General features: G+C 37.1%; 1 protein-coding gene across 2 annotated transcripts in view; it reads right to left on the reverse strand.

The window, feature by feature from the left end:
- TDRD3 (tudor domain containing 3) overlaps window positions 1-20,868 on the reverse strand; it is a 204,160-nt gene that overhangs the window by 91,249 nt on the left and 92,043 nt on the right. For both annotated transcript variants that reach the window (XM_043477358.1, XM_043477357.1), the window contains 4 exons: window positions 19,510-19,670; window positions 14,585-14,726; window positions 7,964-8,035; window positions 5,160-5,309 (listed from right to left, as the gene is read on the reverse strand). In XM_043477358.1, the coding sequence (XP_043333293.1) occupies window positions 5,160-5,309; window positions 7,964-8,035; window positions 14,585-14,726; window positions 19,510-19,670 (525 nt within the window). The remainder of the gene's footprint in view (window positions 1-5,159; window positions 5,310-7,963; window positions 8,036-14,584; window positions 14,727-19,509; window positions 19,671-20,868) is intronic.

A 20,868-nucleotide genomic window follows, 5' to 3' on the forward strand; every position in this document is an offset into this window, starting at 1 on the left:
AGGCACCAAGTGGGGAATAAAGCAATGAAAACAAAACTAACAAATATGTTGAGAGGAAAGGAAAGAAAGAAAAGAAAGAAAGAATAGATATGCAAAGTTAAATAAAGGTAGATTAAGAAGATTTATATATATTAAAGACTAACTGCAAGGCAAAAAGAACAGTAGGAAAGGCAAACAAAGGAATAAATGTAGAAAGAATATAATAGGTTTAAAAAAATTAAAATTATAAAAAAAGAGAAAAAAAAAACAGAAGAAGAAAGAAAAAGGGGGGGAAAAAAAGAGGAAAATTCCATAGAACTGCAAAAGTCCAATAAAGAGGCAGAGGTTTATCACAATAGTAAAAAATGTGACTGAGGGAAAAAAAAAAGCTCAAAAGCTTAATTAGATTTCACAGTGCCCATAAAATTGACAACTGCAACAGAGGGGCAAAAAGAAGGGAAAAAAAGAGAAAAAAATCCAAAAGAATCTACAAAACAAGTCAAAACACAAGAAAAATAAATATTTGTCTTGAATCACTGCTCAAGAGTTCTTTCCCTTGCTGGGAGTCGCAGTCCACCTCACCTCCCTAGCATGCCTTCCAACACTCTGCTGATCTCTGGACCTACTGTGGGGGCAGCTCAGATTCTAATCTGGTCCTACTCCTGTATGTTCTTGCTTGCAATGCACAGCTATCAGAACTAGTGATTTCTTTTGTGGGAGCTCTCAATGAGCTTTTATAAAGACACGGAGTCTGCCTAGCTAATCGTGTGGATTTAATGCACAGCTTGTACAGCTGGTGGGAAGGTTTTGGGTCTTTTTTCCTTAACCACACTGCCCCTGGGTTTCAACTGTGGTTTTATTTTCATCCGTACATGTGGGTCATCCACTGGGGTTTGCTTCAGAGGACTTGGGTTTGCCCCTATGAGGGTCAAGTGTGGAGATGATGCAGCTGCTTGGGTCGCAGGGGTCTGGCAGCACCAGGTATTTAGGAGAGCTGGCAGCTAGGGCAGCAGGAAATACAGTACTCTAGAAGGATATGGCAACCAGTATTGGCCAATACGCTCCAGTATTCTTGGCTGGAGAACCCCCCCACTCCCTGACAGAGAAGCCTGGCAGGCCAGTCTACAGGGTCACAAAGAGCCCAGACACGACTGAAGCGACCCTGCATGCACAGACGCAAGATGTTTTTTGCCTGTGGCAGCTCTGCCCGTGACAGGTGGGCGTGAAGGTGGCTCAGCTGCTTGGCTTTCGGGGACCCTGGCGGCGCTAAGTGTGCAGGGACACAGACTGCCTCCGCCGCAGGAGGTATGGCCCGATCAGAGTCTTTTTTCGAGCCTCTTGTAGCTGGTGATCAGTAGGCCTCTTTGGCCAGTCTTTTTCTGTAGCTCCACCTGTTCAGGCACCTAGAGGGCTCCCTTGCCTGGGGTTCTTCTCTGTCACTCGGCATGTCAGGCACATAGAGGGGCCTCCCGGGCTGGGGTCTTACTCTGTAAATCAGTGTGCCAGGCACTTCAAGTGGCACCCTGGGTCAGGCGCTACTCTATAGTTTGGCACATCAGGCACTTAAAGGGCACCCTGGATGGGGTCCTACTCTGTAGTTCAGGGCATCAGGTATTTGATGGGCCAGCCTCTCCATTGTTCAGCTGCCAATGGTGGAGTGTGGAGAGAGAGGCTATGGTGATGGCTGTAGCCCCTACGCATGACTCAGCCGTATCCCTTGCTTCCATGGCTGCCTGGCTTTCCTCCACAGGCATGTCCCACCACAATCTCCTCCCTCCTATCTCCTCAATCCGTCTCTCTGCAGTCAACAGCAACCCTTACCCTGGCTGCTCCACAATCCCTAGACTCCATCTCCCAGCAGCTGAGCCTTCCAGGGGACCTGCATCCCTGTCTGGGGTATGTATGGCTGCGACAAGGACTGTCTGATTCTCATTCCACTTAGGCTGCCACAGATCAGCTTCCTCACTCTCAGCCCTAAATGTTTCTCCTCTGCCTCAGACAATTGCCCTGATGTGGGGATCGGACCCCTGCTTCAGTTCCCCCTCCTGCCGAGGGCAGGTCCAGTCCTACTAACACTCCTGTTTTTCCCCCTAGTTCCTTCGTCCTACTGAGTTTTGTGTGGTTCTGTATATTCTTTTCTGCTGGTCAGGTGCTCCTGTCTGCTCTCAGCTGGTGTTCTGTGTGCACTTCTGTGTCTGAAGGTGTGTTCCTGATGTATCCATGGAGAGAGATGTACTCCACGTCCACCCATTCCTCTGCCGTCTTGTACTCCTCCTCTGACCATCCTATATTCAATTGCACACCCCCCCCAACTCCCCTCACCAACCAACACCTTCCTAACTGCCCATCCTACTTTACTTTTGCCCATGGCACTTATCAACTTTTAACCTACCATATAATTTACATACTTATTACTATGCCAGTCTGTTTAACTTACTAAAAGGTAAGCTTGATAAAGGCAGAAATCTTTTGTATATTTAGTCATTGTTTAAACCAAGGCATTTAAGATACTTCCTGGCATATTACAAGTTCTCAGAAAAATATTTGTTGAATGAAGGACTAAAGGAAGAAAGGAATGAAAAACATCACTTGGTCATCTGCAGTAGATTTCACCAAATCCACATTAAGTAGTTAAATAGATGGACACAAAATATCTTTCCAGGTAAATTACACTGTTATATAATTTTGCTTTTTAGACACTCATTAAATATGAATTTGTATGTGTATACTCATCTGTATAGAAAGATACATAGACACAGATATAATCTTCTACTGTAATACATGTAGGTTAGTCCCAGAATTGTCACTGGGTAACCTTGGGCATGTTCTTATAGTTTTGAGCCTCCAATCAACTCTTACATATAAACTGAAAAGTTGAAATTCTGCTTTAGAAAACTATGATTCTTTATTTACAAATACATATGGGAAAATAAAATGTGATCAATTATGACTTTAAAAAATGAAGCCTATTACCATATATTAGCTAGAGTCCAGTAAATAGACATCAAACAAAATTTTGGAAAGAAAGTTTGTCTGAGAAATATGTAAATCAAAATAATACCTTTGCTATAATCATTAAGAAACTGATATATTCCCAATATCCTCTTCTGAAACTCCATAATTTTAACAGTTTTTGGGAAAGGAAGAAATACATTTTATGCTAACTGGATAAAATGAATTAATTTCAGAGATATTAAAATGATTTTTAAACATGCCTTAGAGAAAACACTGAGGAATAGCAATAGTCACATTTATCGAAGGCTTTTAGGAAAAGAGTGAGGAGAGCGTGGCAACCACTCCAGTGTTCTTGCCTGGAGAACCCCATGGTCCCTGGCGTCACAGAGTCAGACACGACTGAGGGACGAAGCAGATCACAGCAAAGGAATCCTGAGCCTGGAGCTGCCGTCTACAGGGTCGCACAGAAGTGACGTAACAACCTAACACTGTAACTGAGGCTGTGAAGCTACAACTAGGGATCTCAGCTCCTCTGCATCATTCCAGCACTGTTCCTTAGTTAGGATATGGCTGTGACCTTATGCTTGCGATGCCTGACTTCTACCCTAGTTCAACATTAGCTTAGCTTGCTGAATGAAGAAAACTGTTGGTGCTCACTGAGACTAAAGATTAGTTAGCTGTTCTATAAACCTCACCCTTGTTCCTTATTCTCCAGAAATAGTTAACCAAAGATTTATGACTTAGATAATGTTCCAATCACAAGTGAGACTTGATAGCTACTTGGAATTGTGTGATCAAGACAATCATCTCTGAAAATAGAAGACAGCCCCCTCCCTATGAGCACCGTAGCCCTTTCCTCTTTCCCCTATGTAATCTCCAAGCAAAACCTGGCAAGTTGGGAGCTGGCTTTTTGGAACATACTCCCACCTTTCTCTTCAGAATTTTCAGCCTCCTCAATAAAGCCATATTTCCTTTTAACCAACACTCTCAGTATTGGATTCTTGAATGATAAGCAGCTGAACAGGAATTTGGTAACAACATCATGACCTGTGCCATGTAGTATCCTAAGTGTTTTAAATATTAGCAATTTTAATTCTTACAGTAAACATATGAAGTAGGTACTACTGCTATTATCTTTCATAGATAAATAAAACATGGTACAAAATGTAAGTGATCTATCCAAGTTCTCAGAAGCATATGCTTCGAGGCTGCCTGATTCCAGAGCTTGTGCTCTTGTCCCACTGCTATCACCTTCTCACAGATAAAGAGCACGGCAAACAATGTAAGTCATCTACCCAAGTTCTCAGTAGTGTATTCTCCTAGGCTGCCTGATTCCAGAATTTGTGCTCTTGTCCGCCTATCATAAACAGATAGTAGAATGACACTGTGGGAAGAACTACCAAAACTTAAGAAGTCCCCTCTTAAATTTTGAATTTAAATAGGAAAAAAATTTTTAGCTAAAGTTTATTGCTGGTTTTAAATAAAGAAATTTATTTCAATATCACTGGTTAAGAAAATACTGTCTAAGCAACCAACTAATTCATGAACTAAAATTTCTTATCAAAAGCTACAAATCAATAAATAACTAGAGAAACAACCTATTTCAAATAAGTAAGAAATTAAAAATAATGAAAAGAAAACCTTTTGTCTAATAATGATAAATAAGAGAGGGTATGTATAAATGCACATTTAATCCAAAGATAAAAATTGTTTTTTACTATACATTAGGTTTAAGAATGAAAACTGACAAAATTGTTAATCCTGAGCCATTGATTTACCTTCTAGTTTTTACCTGAACCCCTCCAAGGTTTCTACTGTAGGAGAAAACTTTCCTCAGAAAGTATCATCTATCCCAACTAATAATAGGAACCCCTCTACCATTTTAAAAAAAAAAAAAAAAAGGTTACTGTGTTCACTGTGTTCAGTTGTATACTGTTAAGTTAAGAAGAAAAGACAGAGGGAGAAAAGAAGGGTGGTTTGTCAGCAAAAGCAACTTAATGGAATTGTTAAGGAGACTTGGAAAAGGAATGTTTACAAGTAAAATGGTGTAAGCTTAAGACTCCAAAAGGTACCAGGATATTCTCTACTGATAGAATATGGAAAAAGAATGTCAAAAGTTTGTTCAATTAGTTACTTTATGCGAAAAGACAATAATGATTGTGAGTAATCTAAATAGAACACAAAGGCAAGGAATAAGAGAAATTTGCGATGATTTAGCTTCTTACTTCTTTGCTCTTTGCAACTTCTGCAATGGCAGCGGTCCTTTGCTTTTCAAACTCATCATTATCATTTGGAGGTTTGACAGGCATTGTCACTTGTAATGTCTTTCTTCGATCAAGTTCTCTGCTATCCACTTGGATATGAGACACACACTTCTGGTAGTAACAAATAAAAACAAAATGCTTCAGTAATATCAGAAGGGATTCAACTGTTTGTAAGAAAGTGTATATCTTCAAAAGAAGTATCTGAATCACAACAAGTAAGAGCCCATAAAAATATAACTCTATCCCCAGATTTTAAAATAAAGGTAGAAAACTAACTGAAGTAACTTTAACTGTAACTAGTAAATAAATGAAAGCTACACTAAATATAGCCATCTAAAAGGGGGGAGCATATTTAAAACCTTCATTAAACCAAAAATTCTAAGCTTCATTTTAGGATAATGATTTAAAATAATTTAAAATTTCAAACAGTCTAGACTATTGCACAAGAAGAAAATTTGGTTTTTTTTTAAGAGCTGATTTCCACATTATGTCACAATATCCATGAGGGTTAAGTAGTATAGTTACTTTTACATATAGAATGATGTCTTTCAACTTATAAACCAAATCAAAAGCTAAAAACATACTCTCTCCCCCAATCAGGCTGCAAAGTTGTGGGATTTTAGTCTCTTGAGACAAATGAAGAAAGCCCTCAATGATTAAAATAAGCCCTGAATTCAATGCTCCCTTTTAATCCTAGCAGCAAAACTCCTATAAAATGAACCTTTTTCAACTCAATAATTTTAAAAAGAAAAATATGCTTTCAAATAAATTCAAATAAATACAGATGTTCAATAATATACATATAACATAGCTGATTCCAACACACAGCCAGCATACTCTGTCTTTAACCAATGTACAAGGCTAAGATGCTGAATAAGAGATTTTCACAATGGACTTCATAAACAAATAACATTATTGAAACTGTAACTTTTAACATACTTCCTAATTCCAAAAAGTATAGCTACTTTTACATATAGAAAGATGTCTTTGAACTTATAAACCAAATCAAAAGCTAAAAACATACTTTCTCCCTCAGTCAGGCTGCAAAGTTGTGGGATTTTAGTCTCTTGAGACAAATTCCAGTAAATCCTAAAGAAAATCAGTCCTAAATATTCATTGGAAGGACTGATGCTGAAGCTGAAATCCCAATACTTTGGCCACCTGATGCAAAGGACTGACTCATTGGAAAAGACCCTGATGCTGAGAAAGATTGAAGGCGGGAGAAGAAGAGGACAACAGAGGATGAGATGATTGGATGGCATCATCGACTCGATGGACATGAGTCTGAGCAAGCTCCAGGAGTTGGTGATGGACAGGGAAGCCTGCCATGCCACAGAACATGGGGTCGCAAAGCATCGGTCACAACTGAGAGGCTGAACTGAATTCCAAAAAAAAAAAAAAAAGAGCTATATATACTTTAAATTCTTGAAAATAATTAAAAGTCTCTGTTAGCAATTTATGAAAGAAATATTATCCCCAAAATGTTTATGAGGAAAGAACATTTTTAAAAATAGCACTTATTATTTTCAAATATAAGTTAATAGAATCTCTTCATTCTTGGGATTTTTCACTATAGAAATGAGAATATCATCAGCATAGATCATGCCTCCTTTTATACTGAATTTCACATGTTCTTAAGCACAATAAAAAATGGCATATGTTTTTAAATACTTTCAAAATAGCCATGATGCAAGAATGAATTATTTAATTTTGAGTAGATCCTCCAAAAAAGGGTTTTGAAGAGGATGCCATTCAACTTATTCTGTTCATTTATTTCCTGATCAACTAAATATGATTCTCATACCAAATTTTTTTAAAATTGTTACTGAGATGTACATCTCAATTTCCTAGCTGCTGTGTTCGCAACTTATCTTCACTTTTGAGTCAGCACTCTTGAAGGAAATAAAGCTCAAATGCAAGGCAGGTTACCAAGTGCTAAATTTTAGTAGCATCATATGACAAAGAACAAGCAGTCAGAGGGATTACTCTCGGATTCTTCAGGTATAAAGCAGGGACAAGCTAAAGGAGATTTTTTTGAATGCAATCTGATGTTTAGCACAACCAGAAAGACAAGATACTGGCCAGCTGAGGAGCTACCTTGAGGTAACATTCTGCAGCAAGGTGGTTGAAAATTAGGAAATAATTAGGAAATAAAAATGTTTCGCTTATGTGAGAGAAAGATCAGGGCTGCTGTAGTGGAAAAGGAAAATACCAACTGGAAATAAAATTAAGTCTTTGACTAAGATGAGTCTTTGGATGAAGGCAGATGAATAGAGTCTCGGAAGGGACAGCTGGGAGAGTAGGTCCTCCTAAAGTGCAATGATGCCCTTCCTTGTTCCAACTTTTTTGTCTCCTATCAATTCTTCTGTTGATGCTTTTATTTTTCCTCCCTCTTTTGTTTTTAATGAACAAAGTGAGAAATCATAGCATACTTTTGTCTTCTTACATTTGCATTTCTCTCTCTCTCAAAAAACAAAAGCCCCCACCACCATCTTATCTTAGTCTTAAATTGACATCGGGTGTGTCTCTTAACTCTTTGAATCTTTGAATCTTTGGGTTAACGGCTTTTAAGAAAAGAATCTACACCAAAACTTTAAAATAAAGGGAAAAAAACACAATTATCAATTTTGTATAATTAATATATTTCCACCTAACTCCTATGACTGCTGAGTGAAGAGGTCAGCACAAAACTGAGCACAACGTGAATATAAATGAAAAATACTTTTTGCTGATTAAAATGCATCTGCCAAAATGAAAGTCATTACCTGTCCAAAAGGCACAAAAGGAGGTGGTCCACCTTCGGTTCCAATATTGCTTCTATTGTGTTTTGACAAACTCTGTGAGAAAAGTGAGTTATAAAATAGATTTATACATTAAAAATATATTTAACAACACTTATGCACAAGAAATCCAATTATTTTAGTAGATTGCTAAAACAGAAAAAAAAGCCTGTTAATTATTTTAAACTATATAAAACATATGCAGAGTTCAAGAAAATAGCAAGGAGAGATGAGAAGGCCTTCTTCAGTGAACAATGCAAAGAAATAGAGGAAAACAACAGAATGGGAAAGACTACAGATCTCTTCAAGAAAACTGGAGCTATCAAAGGAACATTTCATGTAAGGATGAGCACAATAAAGAACAGAAACCATAAGGACCTAACAGAAGCAGAAGAGATTAAGAAGAGGTGGCAAGAATACACAGAAAAACTATACAAAAAAGGTATTAATGATCTGGATAAAGACAATGGTGTGATCACTCATCTAGAGCCAGACATCCTGTGTGTGAAGTCAAGTGGGCCAGAGGAAGCATTACTATGAACAGAGCTAGAGGAGGTGATAGAATTATAGCTGAGATATTTATAATTCTAAAAGATGATGCTGTTAAAGTATCAATATGTCAGCAAATGTGGAAAACTCAGCAGTAGCCACAGAACTGGAAAAGGTCAGTTTTCATTCCAATCCCAAAGAAAGGCGATGCCAAAGAATATTCAAACTAACACACAATTGCACTCATTTCACATGCTAGCAAAGTAACGATGAAAATTCTCTAAGCTAGACTTCAACAATATGTAAACTGAGAACTTCGAGATGTTCAAGCTGGATTTAGAAAAGGCAGAGGAATCAGAGATCAAAGTGCCAACATCTGCTGGATCATAAAAAAAGCAAGAGAATTCCAGAAAAATAATTGCTTCATTGACTATGCCTTTGACTGTGTAGATCAGAACAAACTGTGGAAAATTCTTAAAAGATGGGAATACCAGACCATTCTACCTGTCTCCTGAGAAACCTGTATGCAGGTCAAGAAGCAACAGTTAGAACCCGACATGGAGCAACAGACTGGTTCAAAGTTGGGAAAGGAGTACAATACGGCTGTATACTATCACCCTGCTTATTTAACTTCTATGCAAAGTACATCATCAAAAATGCTGGGCTGGATGAATCACAAGCTGGAATCAAGATTTCCAGGAGAAATATAGCAACCTCAGGTATGCAGATAATACCACCCTAATGGCAGAAACTGAAAAGGAACTAGAGAGCTTCTTGATGAGGGTAAGAGAGTGAAAAAGCTGGCTTAAAATTCAACATTAAAAGAAAAAAACTAAGATCATGATATTCAGTCCCATCACTTCATGGCAAACAGAAAGGGAGAAAGTAGAAGAAGTGACAGATTTTATTTGTTTTATTTCATTTCTTGAGCTCTTAAATCACTGCAGATGGTGACTGCAGCCATCAAATTAAAAGATGCTGTTCCTTAGAAAGAAAGCTATGGCAAACCTAGACAGTGTATTAAAAAGCAGAGGCATCATTTTGCCAACAAAGGTCCAAAGAGTCAAAGCTACGGTTTTTCCAGTAGTCATGTATGGATGTGAAAGTTGGACCATAAAAGAAAGCTGAGCACGAAAGAACTGATCTTTTGAACTGTGGGGCTAGAGAAGACTTTTGAGAGTCCCTTGGACTGCAATGAGATCAAACCAGACAATCCTAAAGAAAATCAACCCTGAATATTCATTGGAAGGACTGATACTTAAGCTGAAACTCCAATATGTTGGCCACCTGATGTGAAGAGCCAACTCAATGGAAAAGACTCTGATGCTGGGAAAGATTGAAGGCAAAATGGAAAAGGGGGCAGCATAGAATGAGATGGTTGGATGGCATCACTGACTCAATGGACATGAGTTTGAGCAAACTCCAGGAGATAGTGAAGGATAGGGGAGGCAGGTGTATTATAGTCAACGGTGTCACAAATAATCAGACAGGACTTAGGGACTGAACAACAAGAGTCCCTGCATTATATATAGTATATTTTGCATTTTATATCATTATATTAAAAAGCACTAAGACTAAAAACAACAATAATATTCAGTTTAATTAAAGAACAATTTAAACTGTATATGAATATCATATTTCTTGATAAGCTGTATTTAAGATGTTAATCTATTTAAAAAAACACACAAATGTGTAAAATAATTGAGAGGTCCTTTCCCTAGTTTTAATTTAGACATTAAAAAAAAAAGACCAGCCAAAGCAAAAAAATCAAGGTCATTTTATGCTATGACTTTCTTATAGTTCACATAAGCTGCCAATAATACCATTTTCCAATACACATTATATAGTAAAAAGCATATTACAGGATTTCTACTTTCCATCCTGATGAACGTGTAAGAGTTAAGACTTAAATCTCCCTCTACAACTAGGAATATGGACAACACGTATGAAACAAATGTTTTATGACACATGACAAGAAGTAATGCAGGAATCTAAGTCCAAAGAGAAAGAGAAAAAATGACAGATGATCTGCCTTTCTGAGACATGATGCAGACAGAGAGCACAGAAACCTACGTTGAGAAAATCAGTCTCATAGCTCAAGGCGGACTGAAATAATTGGAAGCCCTGGGGCAGAGGCTTGAAAAAGAAGAGTCCCGTACGGAAAAGATGCTCCAGAAACCTGCACAGGATCTCCCGTTAAGTCACTGCTGAGAACTAGGCTAAGCAAAAAACAACAGCAAGTTACAGGTTTCCATTTATACTAGAATTAAACAGAATAAAACATTTAGGGATGAACTAAACAAAGAAGCAGAAGTTCTATGCAATTAAAATTACAAAAGATTGCTAAAAGAAATTAAAGAAGATATCAATAAATGAAAAGACATGAGAGGGTCATGACTGGGAAGATTTAATGTAAAGATATCATTACTACTCAAATAGGTCTAGAGATTCACTGCAATTCCTATCAAAATCCTAAGAATATTTTTCACAGAAATGGAAAAATCCACACTAAAATTCATATGGGATCTCAAGGGACCCTGAATAGTCAAAATAATCCTGTGAAAAGCTCATACTTTTCGATTACAAAACTTACTACAAAGTTATAGTAATCAAAACAGTGGCAATAAGACAGACTAACCGAATAAAGAACCCAGAAACAGATTCTTGCATGCACTTTGTTGTTGTTCAGTTGCTCAGTTGTGTCCAACTATTTGCGACCCCATGGACTGCAGCACGCCAGGCTTCCCTGTCCTTCACTATCTCCTGGAGTTTGCACAAACTCATGTTCATTGAGTTGATGATGCCATCCAACCATCTCATCCTCTGTTGCCCCCTTCTCCTCCTGCCTTCAATCTTTCCCAGCATCAGGGTCTTTTCCAAGGAGTTGGCTCTTCGCATCAGGTGGCCAAAGTATTGGAGCTTCAGCTTCATGATCAGTCCTTCCAATGAATATTCAGGGCTGATTTCCTTTAGGATTGACTGGTTTGATCTCCATGCTGTTCAAGTCAAGGGATTTTTGATGAAGGTGATAAGGGCATTCAATAGGGAAAGGAGAGTCTCTTCAACAAATGGTGCTGGGAAAATTGGATATCCACATGGAAAAGAATGAAGTTTTACCCTTTACTTACACCATGTTTAAGAATTAGTTAAAAATGGATCAAACACTCAAATTTAAGAGCCAAAGAGCTAAACCCATAAAACTTTCACAAGAAAACCCCACTGCTTCCAAAATCTACTCTATGGTTTAGGATTTTTATGTGTACATTTGACTTCTGTGGGTATCACCTGCCAGGTGTTCAAGTAATTTGAACGCTCCATGATTTCTCCATCACTATGGTTACCAAAATCAAAAAACTATAAAACCAAAGAGAACTATTATCATATTAAGACATTTTAAAACTTTTTCATGTAAATTTTTACTGCCCTCTAAGAAGAAATACTAGAGCTTTTTTTGTTGTTGTTGTTCAAAAGGCTTTAGAAAGAAATAATAGGGCTTCCCTGGTAGCTCAGTTGGTAAAGACTCCACCTAGAATGAAGGAAATCCCAGTTCAATTTCTGGGTTGGGAAGATCCCCTGGAGGAAAGCGTGGCAATCCACTCCAGTTCTTGCCTAGAGAATCCCCACGGACAGAGAAGCCTGGTGGACTGCAGTCCACATGGTCACAAAGAGTTGGATATGACTAAGTGACTAAGCACAGCACAAAAAGAAATACTAGCATGGCTCTGAGAAAACAAAGTGCAAAAACATATAATAAAACATTACAAGGATAACTGTCAAACTATCACTGATCCATGCATGTGTATGTGTGTGTGTGTGTGTGTGTGTGAGTATATGTGTTTGTATGTGTATGTTTGCATGTTGGAGATGAGCAATTTCTGAGGAATGTTTGATCTACTTTACAATTAGTGAAGTAGGTTGGTGCAAAAGTAACTGCAGTTTTCCACTGATCAACTTTTGCCATTTGATATTGGAATACATGCTTAATTATTAATAGTTTTGGCTGGGTTGGAAAAATTATGTATAATATGTTTGTGTGACTTGAGAACATATTAACACACTTTAAAAAAAATCTCTAAGGATACAATATATCAACTTATAAAAGGAAAAGATCACAAGAAATGGGTGAGATTTCTCTAGGAAACTCACAGTTCATAAACTTGGCTATTTATATGAAACTATCAAATCACTTTATTTATTACATGTAAGACTCAGGGCCATCACTCTGGAGATACAGGAAGGCTCAGATCCATCTCCTATTAGCTATAATCATAAAATAAGTTTAACAGTTCTCAAAGCCTATTTCCTGATCCATATGGACATAACACTCTCTTATAAGACTGCTAGGTGGATTACATGATATACAGATATAAGAGTCCAGCACAAGGCATACACACTGTTCAACAGATATTTGTAGAACTGAACAAAAATAAAACGGGAATTTTGACCTCAAAAAGCTTACGATCAAAGGATATAAGAAGTAAATATAACTTTATTGCTAGGTAAAAAAAATAATATGCTTCATATCACGAAAAAAGTATTCTAAGAATTCAATAAAGGAACAGATATTTCACTATGTGAAAAAACAAGCATTTTGAGTTTAAAATTATGGTCGATTCATGTTGATGTATGGCAAAAACCATCACAATATTGTAAAGTAATTATCCCCCAATTAAAATAATTTTAAAAAATAAATAAATAAAACCAAAATAAAAAAAGCATGGGGACAATATGGTCACGCATGAATTAGGAGAGAAACTGGGACTACCCTGCTTCCAGTGTTTAAGACTGCCATTCCAATTCAGGGGCCAAGGGTTCAACCCCTGGTTGAGAAACTAAGATCTCACATGCCACACATTACAGTCAAAAAATAAAAATAAATAAAATAACAATAAGAATAATAAAATAATTTTAAAAATAAAAGAGAAACTAAGACAAATTATCTTAAAATTGGGAAAATCTTTCTTCTTTTCCAAAAGAACAACTGAGAAAAGCCTAGAGAATCAAAGGAAGAGTAAATAGTTCCATTTAGCTAAAACAAAACCCATGTGAAAAAAATTAAGAAAGCTGAAAAGATAAACTAGAACTAGGACTAGACTATAAATGACCCTGAATCCCCGACTAAGGTATGTGAAATAAAAGTAGGGTGTAGCATTGGTCTGAGTTATGTTAAGATACAGAGTACAGTAAATTAGAAAATAGAAAAAGGTTATGTAGCAAAACCAGTTAAAAGGCTACTACAAATAGTCCAGGCCAGAGACTTAAACTACAGTAATATCAATGGAACCTGAGAGCAAGACATTGATGAGAGATCTGACTGCAGCTGACCAACAGAACTGGTGGCTAGAAGCAAAGTAGAAGGATAATTATTAGATAACATAGATGACTAGGAGGATGAAGATACTGTTAACAAAAATGGTGAAAACATCAACTAATGTGACTAGAAAGTTAAATGCAACAAGAATCCTTTCATTATAGTGAAATTCTAATTTGCTTTCATTTGCATCTATGTGTGTTTACAGATAAGAGAAGTAGACGTTATTCGTACATATGCACAAACACTTGTTTTCTGCAGAAAGAATTAATAACAGGTATATTATACATAGGGCTTCCCTGGTGATTCAGTGGTAAAGAATCCGCCCACCAATGCAGAAGACATGGGTTTGTTCCCTAGGTCGGGAAGATCCCGCAGAGAAGAAAATGGCAACCCACACCAGTATTCTTGCCTGGGAAATCTCATGGACAGAGGAGTCTGGCAAGCTATGGTCCATGGGGGTCACAAAAGAGTTGAACATGACTTGGTGACTAGACAAAAGCAATATTATACATAGCTTATAACTAGTATCCTGGCAGTTGTAAAAACTTGTCAGTAAAGACTGACTTATAAAACATGTAATAAAATATAACAAATATTGAAAAAAGGCATCTGTTTTAGAAGAACAATATGCTTAAACAAAGGTAGATAATTTCTATACAGATCACTGTATTCCACTCTATTCAACTCTAGCATAAAGAACTAATTTTACTATTCATTATAGGATGATCCTTTAAAAGAGAGACTATAATAAAAAGAGTGTAATATTTTAAAAGTTCAAACCATTCTTCTTAGTCTACACTTACTCTCTGTAACTCCCATTTCTCGATAAGGTGTTCTACCTCACCGCCAAGAACTGTGGTGTTAGAGTCATTCAAGAGCAGGAATCCATTTTTTATGTCCACAGTGCCTGAAAGTTTAACTTTAGTTCCAGGTGGTGTGTTTAGGCTAAAGCAAAGGGAAAAAAAAAAGAGTTAAAACACATTTAAGCTCCTTCCCCAAATTGGAATTCAGTCCCATACTACAACCTAGTAAAATTCTTCAAAATGTACTAATGTGAAAACTATTTTTCGGGTGATGAGCTATATAGTGTGAACAGGTCATCAGGGAGGAAGTAGAAGACCAGGTACAAGACTATCATTTTCTACCTTAATTTTTTCTACATGTAAAAATATACGGATAATAGAAATCACAGCTCATAAACTTAAAGAGAACAAAAGATGTGAAAGTACTTCCTCGACTCTATCATATTGTATAAATGTAAGATTTGCTCTTTTTTCCCCTGAGCTTTACAAACCTCATTTTTTAAGGTGTTTAAAAGAAGCCTTTTATTAAGCACAATTTTTAATACATTACCAATACAAATAGGAAAATGTCTTTTAATGAATATGGTATATCAAAAATCTAAAGGTTTTCCTTCATACTGACACAACAAAAATAATCAAATTTGAAGGAGACGTACAAAGCAAAATTTTGCGGACACCACTGTCATTTACTAATAACAGTTGAACTATAGTCTAAATTTACTACATCACCTGGGGAGGAAGGGCAACCATTTTTTATAGAGAGAATTTCTAAACTCTTATTGGCACCATTCAAAGCTTATTATCAGTTGTTCATCTACAAACTAACAGGTCAGTTCAATTCAGTTCAGTTCAGTCATTCAGTCATGTCCTACTCTTTGCGACCCCATGAACTGCAGCACACCAGGCCTCCCTGTCCATCACCAACTCCTGGAGTTATCCTAACTAACAGGTCAGGTAAAGCTTTAAAGCAAGTTTTCAGTGCAATGTTTACAGCTCCTTCTTTTAGGATACTTGGAGTCTATGATCTCAAAGGATGTTAACCAATTCTGCCTCGATAATTACAAGGTGTTAACATGTGGAGAGCAATGTGTAATGGAAAGAATTTCCCATTTTTCCAAACCTCATTTTATACTATGTTAAAAAATTAAATTACAATACAAAAGAGATAACAAATCCGTAAGAAACTGAGACCTTTAACATCTATATAAGCTACTGTAATCCACATAAAACAATGGTCTTTTTGTTAACCATCCAGTTAAAGATCAAATGAGAGTTATTTACTCTAAAGCATACTGACTTCAAAAGGACTTTTCCATAACAGGTTAACATTATCTGATTTGGGACAAACATTATCACACCATGACCCCTTTTACAAAAACCAGAGAAAATATTCTTTATCCTCCTACCAGTCTTTCAGTAAAGGAAGAAATGGAAGAAATCAATTTCATCACACAGGTTTATCCTAAAGTAAAAGCATATATACTAAGCCCCGCTGCATCTCTTCAAACATAGCAGCAAGGGGTAAAGAACTGCAAAGAGGAATAAAGACAGTCCTAAAGCACTTACGATAAATTAGAAAATCATGATGAAAGGCTTTCACACTCACATTTTAAAAAATTTATAAAATTCACCATGTGGTATGTGTGTGTGTACTAAGTCACTTCAGTCATGTCTGACGCTTTGCAACCCTATAGACTGTAGCCTGACAGGCTCCTCTGTCCATGGGATGCTCCAGGCAAGAATACTGGAGTGGGGGATAGTGCAAAAGCAAACCCAATTGGTGGGGGGGATGGGGGGAGGGTGGGGGGTGGTTCAGGATGGGGAGACACATGTTACTCCCCAAGATGGGGAGCACCCTTGGCTGATTCACGTCAATGTATGGCAAAAAACCACCACAATATTGTAAAGTAATTATCATCCAATTAAAATAAATAAATTAACTTTTTAAAAAAGCAAATCAATGAAAGCATTGGTATCTCTGGCTTATTTTGAAGAAAAATGGTTGATAAAATGGTCATTAACAAGAAGAAACAGAATGTGCCTATTTTTAAGGTTTCAAAGATCCCATGTGGAGTAAAACATTATTTGGTAAAAATTATCCTGAGGACCCCATGCTTAATCATTCTTAGTCATTTTATGTAACTTAACAAAACAAATAGTCATGGACAGTCTTGCCTAACTTAACTCTTAAGTAGAGCGCTATATGGTGATAAACGTAGGAAATTGCACAATGCCTATCAAACTTCAAAATTAGCAACAACTGAATATAGACTAAGTGAAGTTTTTCCCAGTTCCAGGTAAACAGCAGATACAGATTTTCTAACTCTATAGTCATCATTTAGGGATAAATTAAAAAAAAATAAGCACCAAGAATACCAGGCTGCCCTACTCTTAACCTCTAAAGAAATTATTAATGAATTACAATATTTGCAGAAAACCAATGTGTTCTTTAGAGCCATTTTTAGCCAATAATTTCTAACATATTGATAAAATTGCACAGTGTAATGAAATGTAAAAATCACAAACTAGCAATATGAGAACCTATATAAGACCTTAAAAAGTAGGAAGTAAATTACAGGGGCATTTCCATTATGATAATATATTTTTAAAACCAAAAGCTAATGTGAAAGCAAATAATGAGTTATCTTTATGTAAAATGACTGTACCTTTCCAAACTCTTTCTCTAATAGGTTAAGAGGGAAAAGATAGTGAATTATTTTAAGTCAAACATACAATCTCACTAGGATAATTGACAAAGAGTTATAGTCACTGAATTACAATTCTATTCCCACAAAAGAATAAACAGGTGCCAAAATTTTAATGTAATTTTTATTATATCACCTTCAGGGTCATAACTTACTCAGAGAGCATATTGCAATTTAACTAATACTTGATTGGCACTCCAAAGTTCCTTTATTCTCTCTCTTCATTGAAATTTAAAAAAAAAAACAAAAAAACCAGGGTGTAAAGTGGGGCTGGAGGTACAATAGATGAGTGGAAAGAAGCACCCCAGAGAAATGCAATGCCCAGTGGAGAAAACACGTTCTATACCAACTCCTGGTTTATCCTCCCTAGTGAGCTCTTACACCTCCCTTCTAAGACAACCACTAACCACCAAACTTACTTAGAAAATAGCTTCCCAAGTTGTTCACATGGGAGAACACTTCTGTAAGCTGTTGTTTCTATAGAACCAAAAGTAGTCATGCTGTTTCAATGATGTGCAAATGAGAAAGAAGCAACATTTTTTATCAATTGTCAAAATGTAATAAATTCAACAAAAGAAAATGGTGAACAGCATAAGAGACTCTCTTCTCTGGGCCGATCTGTGCTTTCATTTACCGCAGAAAAATATACAGCAGTAAAATGAGAGAATGAGCCATTACATAGCAAGTTTTCCTTCTCAGTCACTTTTCACTAAATGTGTCAAAGGAGGACTATTTCTCCATAAAAGTAGGAATCATTCTACTCTTCAAAGAAAAGACAACATAATCACAAAGTCAATACACCCCGCTTTGTATATGAAAATCGGCATTTTAGACGAACATACATATTATCTTCTAAGGAAGGAGCCTCCCTCACCAAAGGCAGACACTAGCTGAAGGAAGAAAGAAAGAATGAGATTGCTGAATGTGGAATACAAGGCCTCAATCTACCGTATTTCCTCCCATATACCACCATGCCAATCACCTAAGCTCCGCTAAGTATAACTTTTCATTCATCTGTTGTCAGGGTACCCTGTCTTTGCATGTGCTATTCCACCCCCTATCTCTCTCAAAACACCTATTCATATTTTAAGTCCCATTCCTGGCTCCCCTAGGTACAGGCAATTTCCTGAACCTCTATTCATTTCAAATTATATGTATATTATAATCTGTATGCTGTGTGCTTATCTCATTGCCACATAAGCTACTTGGGGGCAAAATCTAAATTCTTTTTATCTTTGACCCTCCAGCACCAGATAAAAATGTTAGAACAAATGCTTGGGCAGGAAAGAAGTATGGTCTCAGTATTAATATGAAATGGAAAAAGCTCAAAAGACCCTGAGCAGCAAACATAAGCAAATAAAATGACTAAGAAAATAAAAATGGGAGTGGGACTGTTTGCAAATGTCCATTGAAAATTCCCATCTCAGAAAAAAGAGTTCAAACAGATCTAATGGAGACACTGAGAATAATGGAGACACTTTCCCTTGCTTCTCATTGCTTTTTTCCATTCCAACAGGCATGACTCTAAAAGCCTATTATAAAAACAGGCAAAAGGATTTGGAAATTTTTCCTTAAAGAGTTATTCCTCCTTTTAGACAGTGGAGTAACATACAAACCTCTCTAGCTTCAATCATTTCCCCCAAGAAAACTCATTTGCCTATAACTTTTCTAAAACACTAAACAGTGTGATGGACACAACTGTCAAGGAAGAAATTGTAACATATTTAAAGAAATTTGGCTCAGACGGTAAAGTGTCTGCCTACAATGCGGCAGACCCGGGTTAGATCCTTGGGCTGGGAAGATCCTCTGGAGAAGGAAATGGCACCCCACTCCACTACTCTTGCCTGGAAAATCCCATGGACAGAGGAGCCTGGTAAGCTACAGTCCATGGGGTCGCAAAGAGTTGGACACGACTAAGCGACTCCACTTTCACTTTCTGTTCTGAAAATTTTTAACGATCTAAAATTTAGTGATAAAATTGACAGGATTACTTTCCATGTAAGACCACCTTAAATTTCTGTTTGTTATTAATATTAAAGCAATTAAATCCAATTTAAACTATTTCTCTTTATAGATATAGTACAAACTCTCTAATCAATCCTGAAAAACTGTAACATGTACTTAAGAGTTCATTCCTTCTTTTCAAAGGTCTTAGAAACAAAATCCATTGTGAATTGTACTTTTAAACACAACAAATATACACAATAAACAGCCAATTACCTTATTTTTGACAAGTAACTAAATTCTACTGCTGTGCAACTTATATGACCATCAGTCATCTGTAAACGCAACATTCTTGGTGCAGCCTGAGATTCTTCATTATCCTTTGGTGCAGCAACATTGCGAATTTTTTGAATTTGCAAAACACATGGACCTTCAAGCTGTCAGAAGACAAAGGAATAAATATCACCTTTAGCCACAGCACTGTTTTCATTTTAATCATTCTCTTTTCCTTAATGGTTATAATTTATTATTTATAATAATATTTCAATTAAATAAGCTCAAATTTTACATACATTAGGGGTTTTTTATTTAGATAAAACTTCGAAAAGGTCTTTTGAAGGATTTTTTAAAATATAATTCTGAATTAATTTTCAGAAAACAAAGGAAAAAAATGTTAGGAAAAAAGTTATTTTCTGAATTAATGTTATATTAAAAGATGTTTTTCATCTTATGTGTTCACATACAGCCTCCCTTTTCCACCCATGTACATTAACAGACATTCTGGAATTAAAGACGTTGGCAATTTTTTAAGGGATATCAACTTTACAACAACAGTGGAAAGGACTGTTTTCTGTTCAAAAGTATCAAGTTTAAAGTATACCCTCGGGGGGGTCCCAAGACAGCAGACAAATAGGACAGGGAGACCACTTTCTCCACTATAAATTCATCAAAAGATCATTTGAATGTTGAACAATTTCCACAAAACAACTTGTGAATGCTCGTGGAGGACACCAGACACCCAGAAAGGCAGCCCAATCTCTTCGAAAGGAGGTAGGACAAAAAATAAAAGGCAAAACAGAGACAAAGGATTTAGGGAAAGAGATCTGTCCTGGGGAGAAAGTCGTGAAGAAGTTTCCACACAACAGGAAACCCTCTCACAGGCAGGTCAGTGGGGAGCTTTGGAATCTGAGGGCAATGTAACAGGAAGAAAAAAAAAACACAGAATATGCGCCTAACCGCACTACCAGTGGAGAAGCAGCTCAGACACTCGCGTTAGCCAGCAGTGAGTGGAGGCCGGGCAGGGAGGTGTGGGCTGCACTGTCAGTCCTTAGGGTGAGAACCGGGCTTGAATGCCCTGAGGACAATCTGAGGGGGGCTAATGTGACATAGCAACGCAAACCGCGGCACTGCCAGGGAAACAGAAAAAAAGAAAAAGGACCTTTCCCTCTAAAGGTTCTGACGCCTCATGGTGACCCCTGGCACACTCATAGAACAAAGGCTTCTGCCCTAGCAAATACCAAAGGAGAACAAGCCAGCTGCTGTTTAGGGCCCTCCCTCCCGGGAGGCAGAGATGCAAGTGTGTGACAGCCAGAGCCGGAAGGCAAGGGGCCACTGCAATCTCAGCTCCAGTTGAGA

The sequence above is a fragment of the Cervus canadensis genome, chromosome 9, assembly GCF_019320065.1.
Source record: "Cervus canadensis isolate Bull #8, Minnesota chromosome 9, ASM1932006v1, whole genome shotgun sequence".
Taxonomy (NCBI): domain Eukaryota; kingdom Metazoa; phylum Chordata; class Mammalia; order Artiodactyla; family Cervidae; genus Cervus; species Cervus canadensis.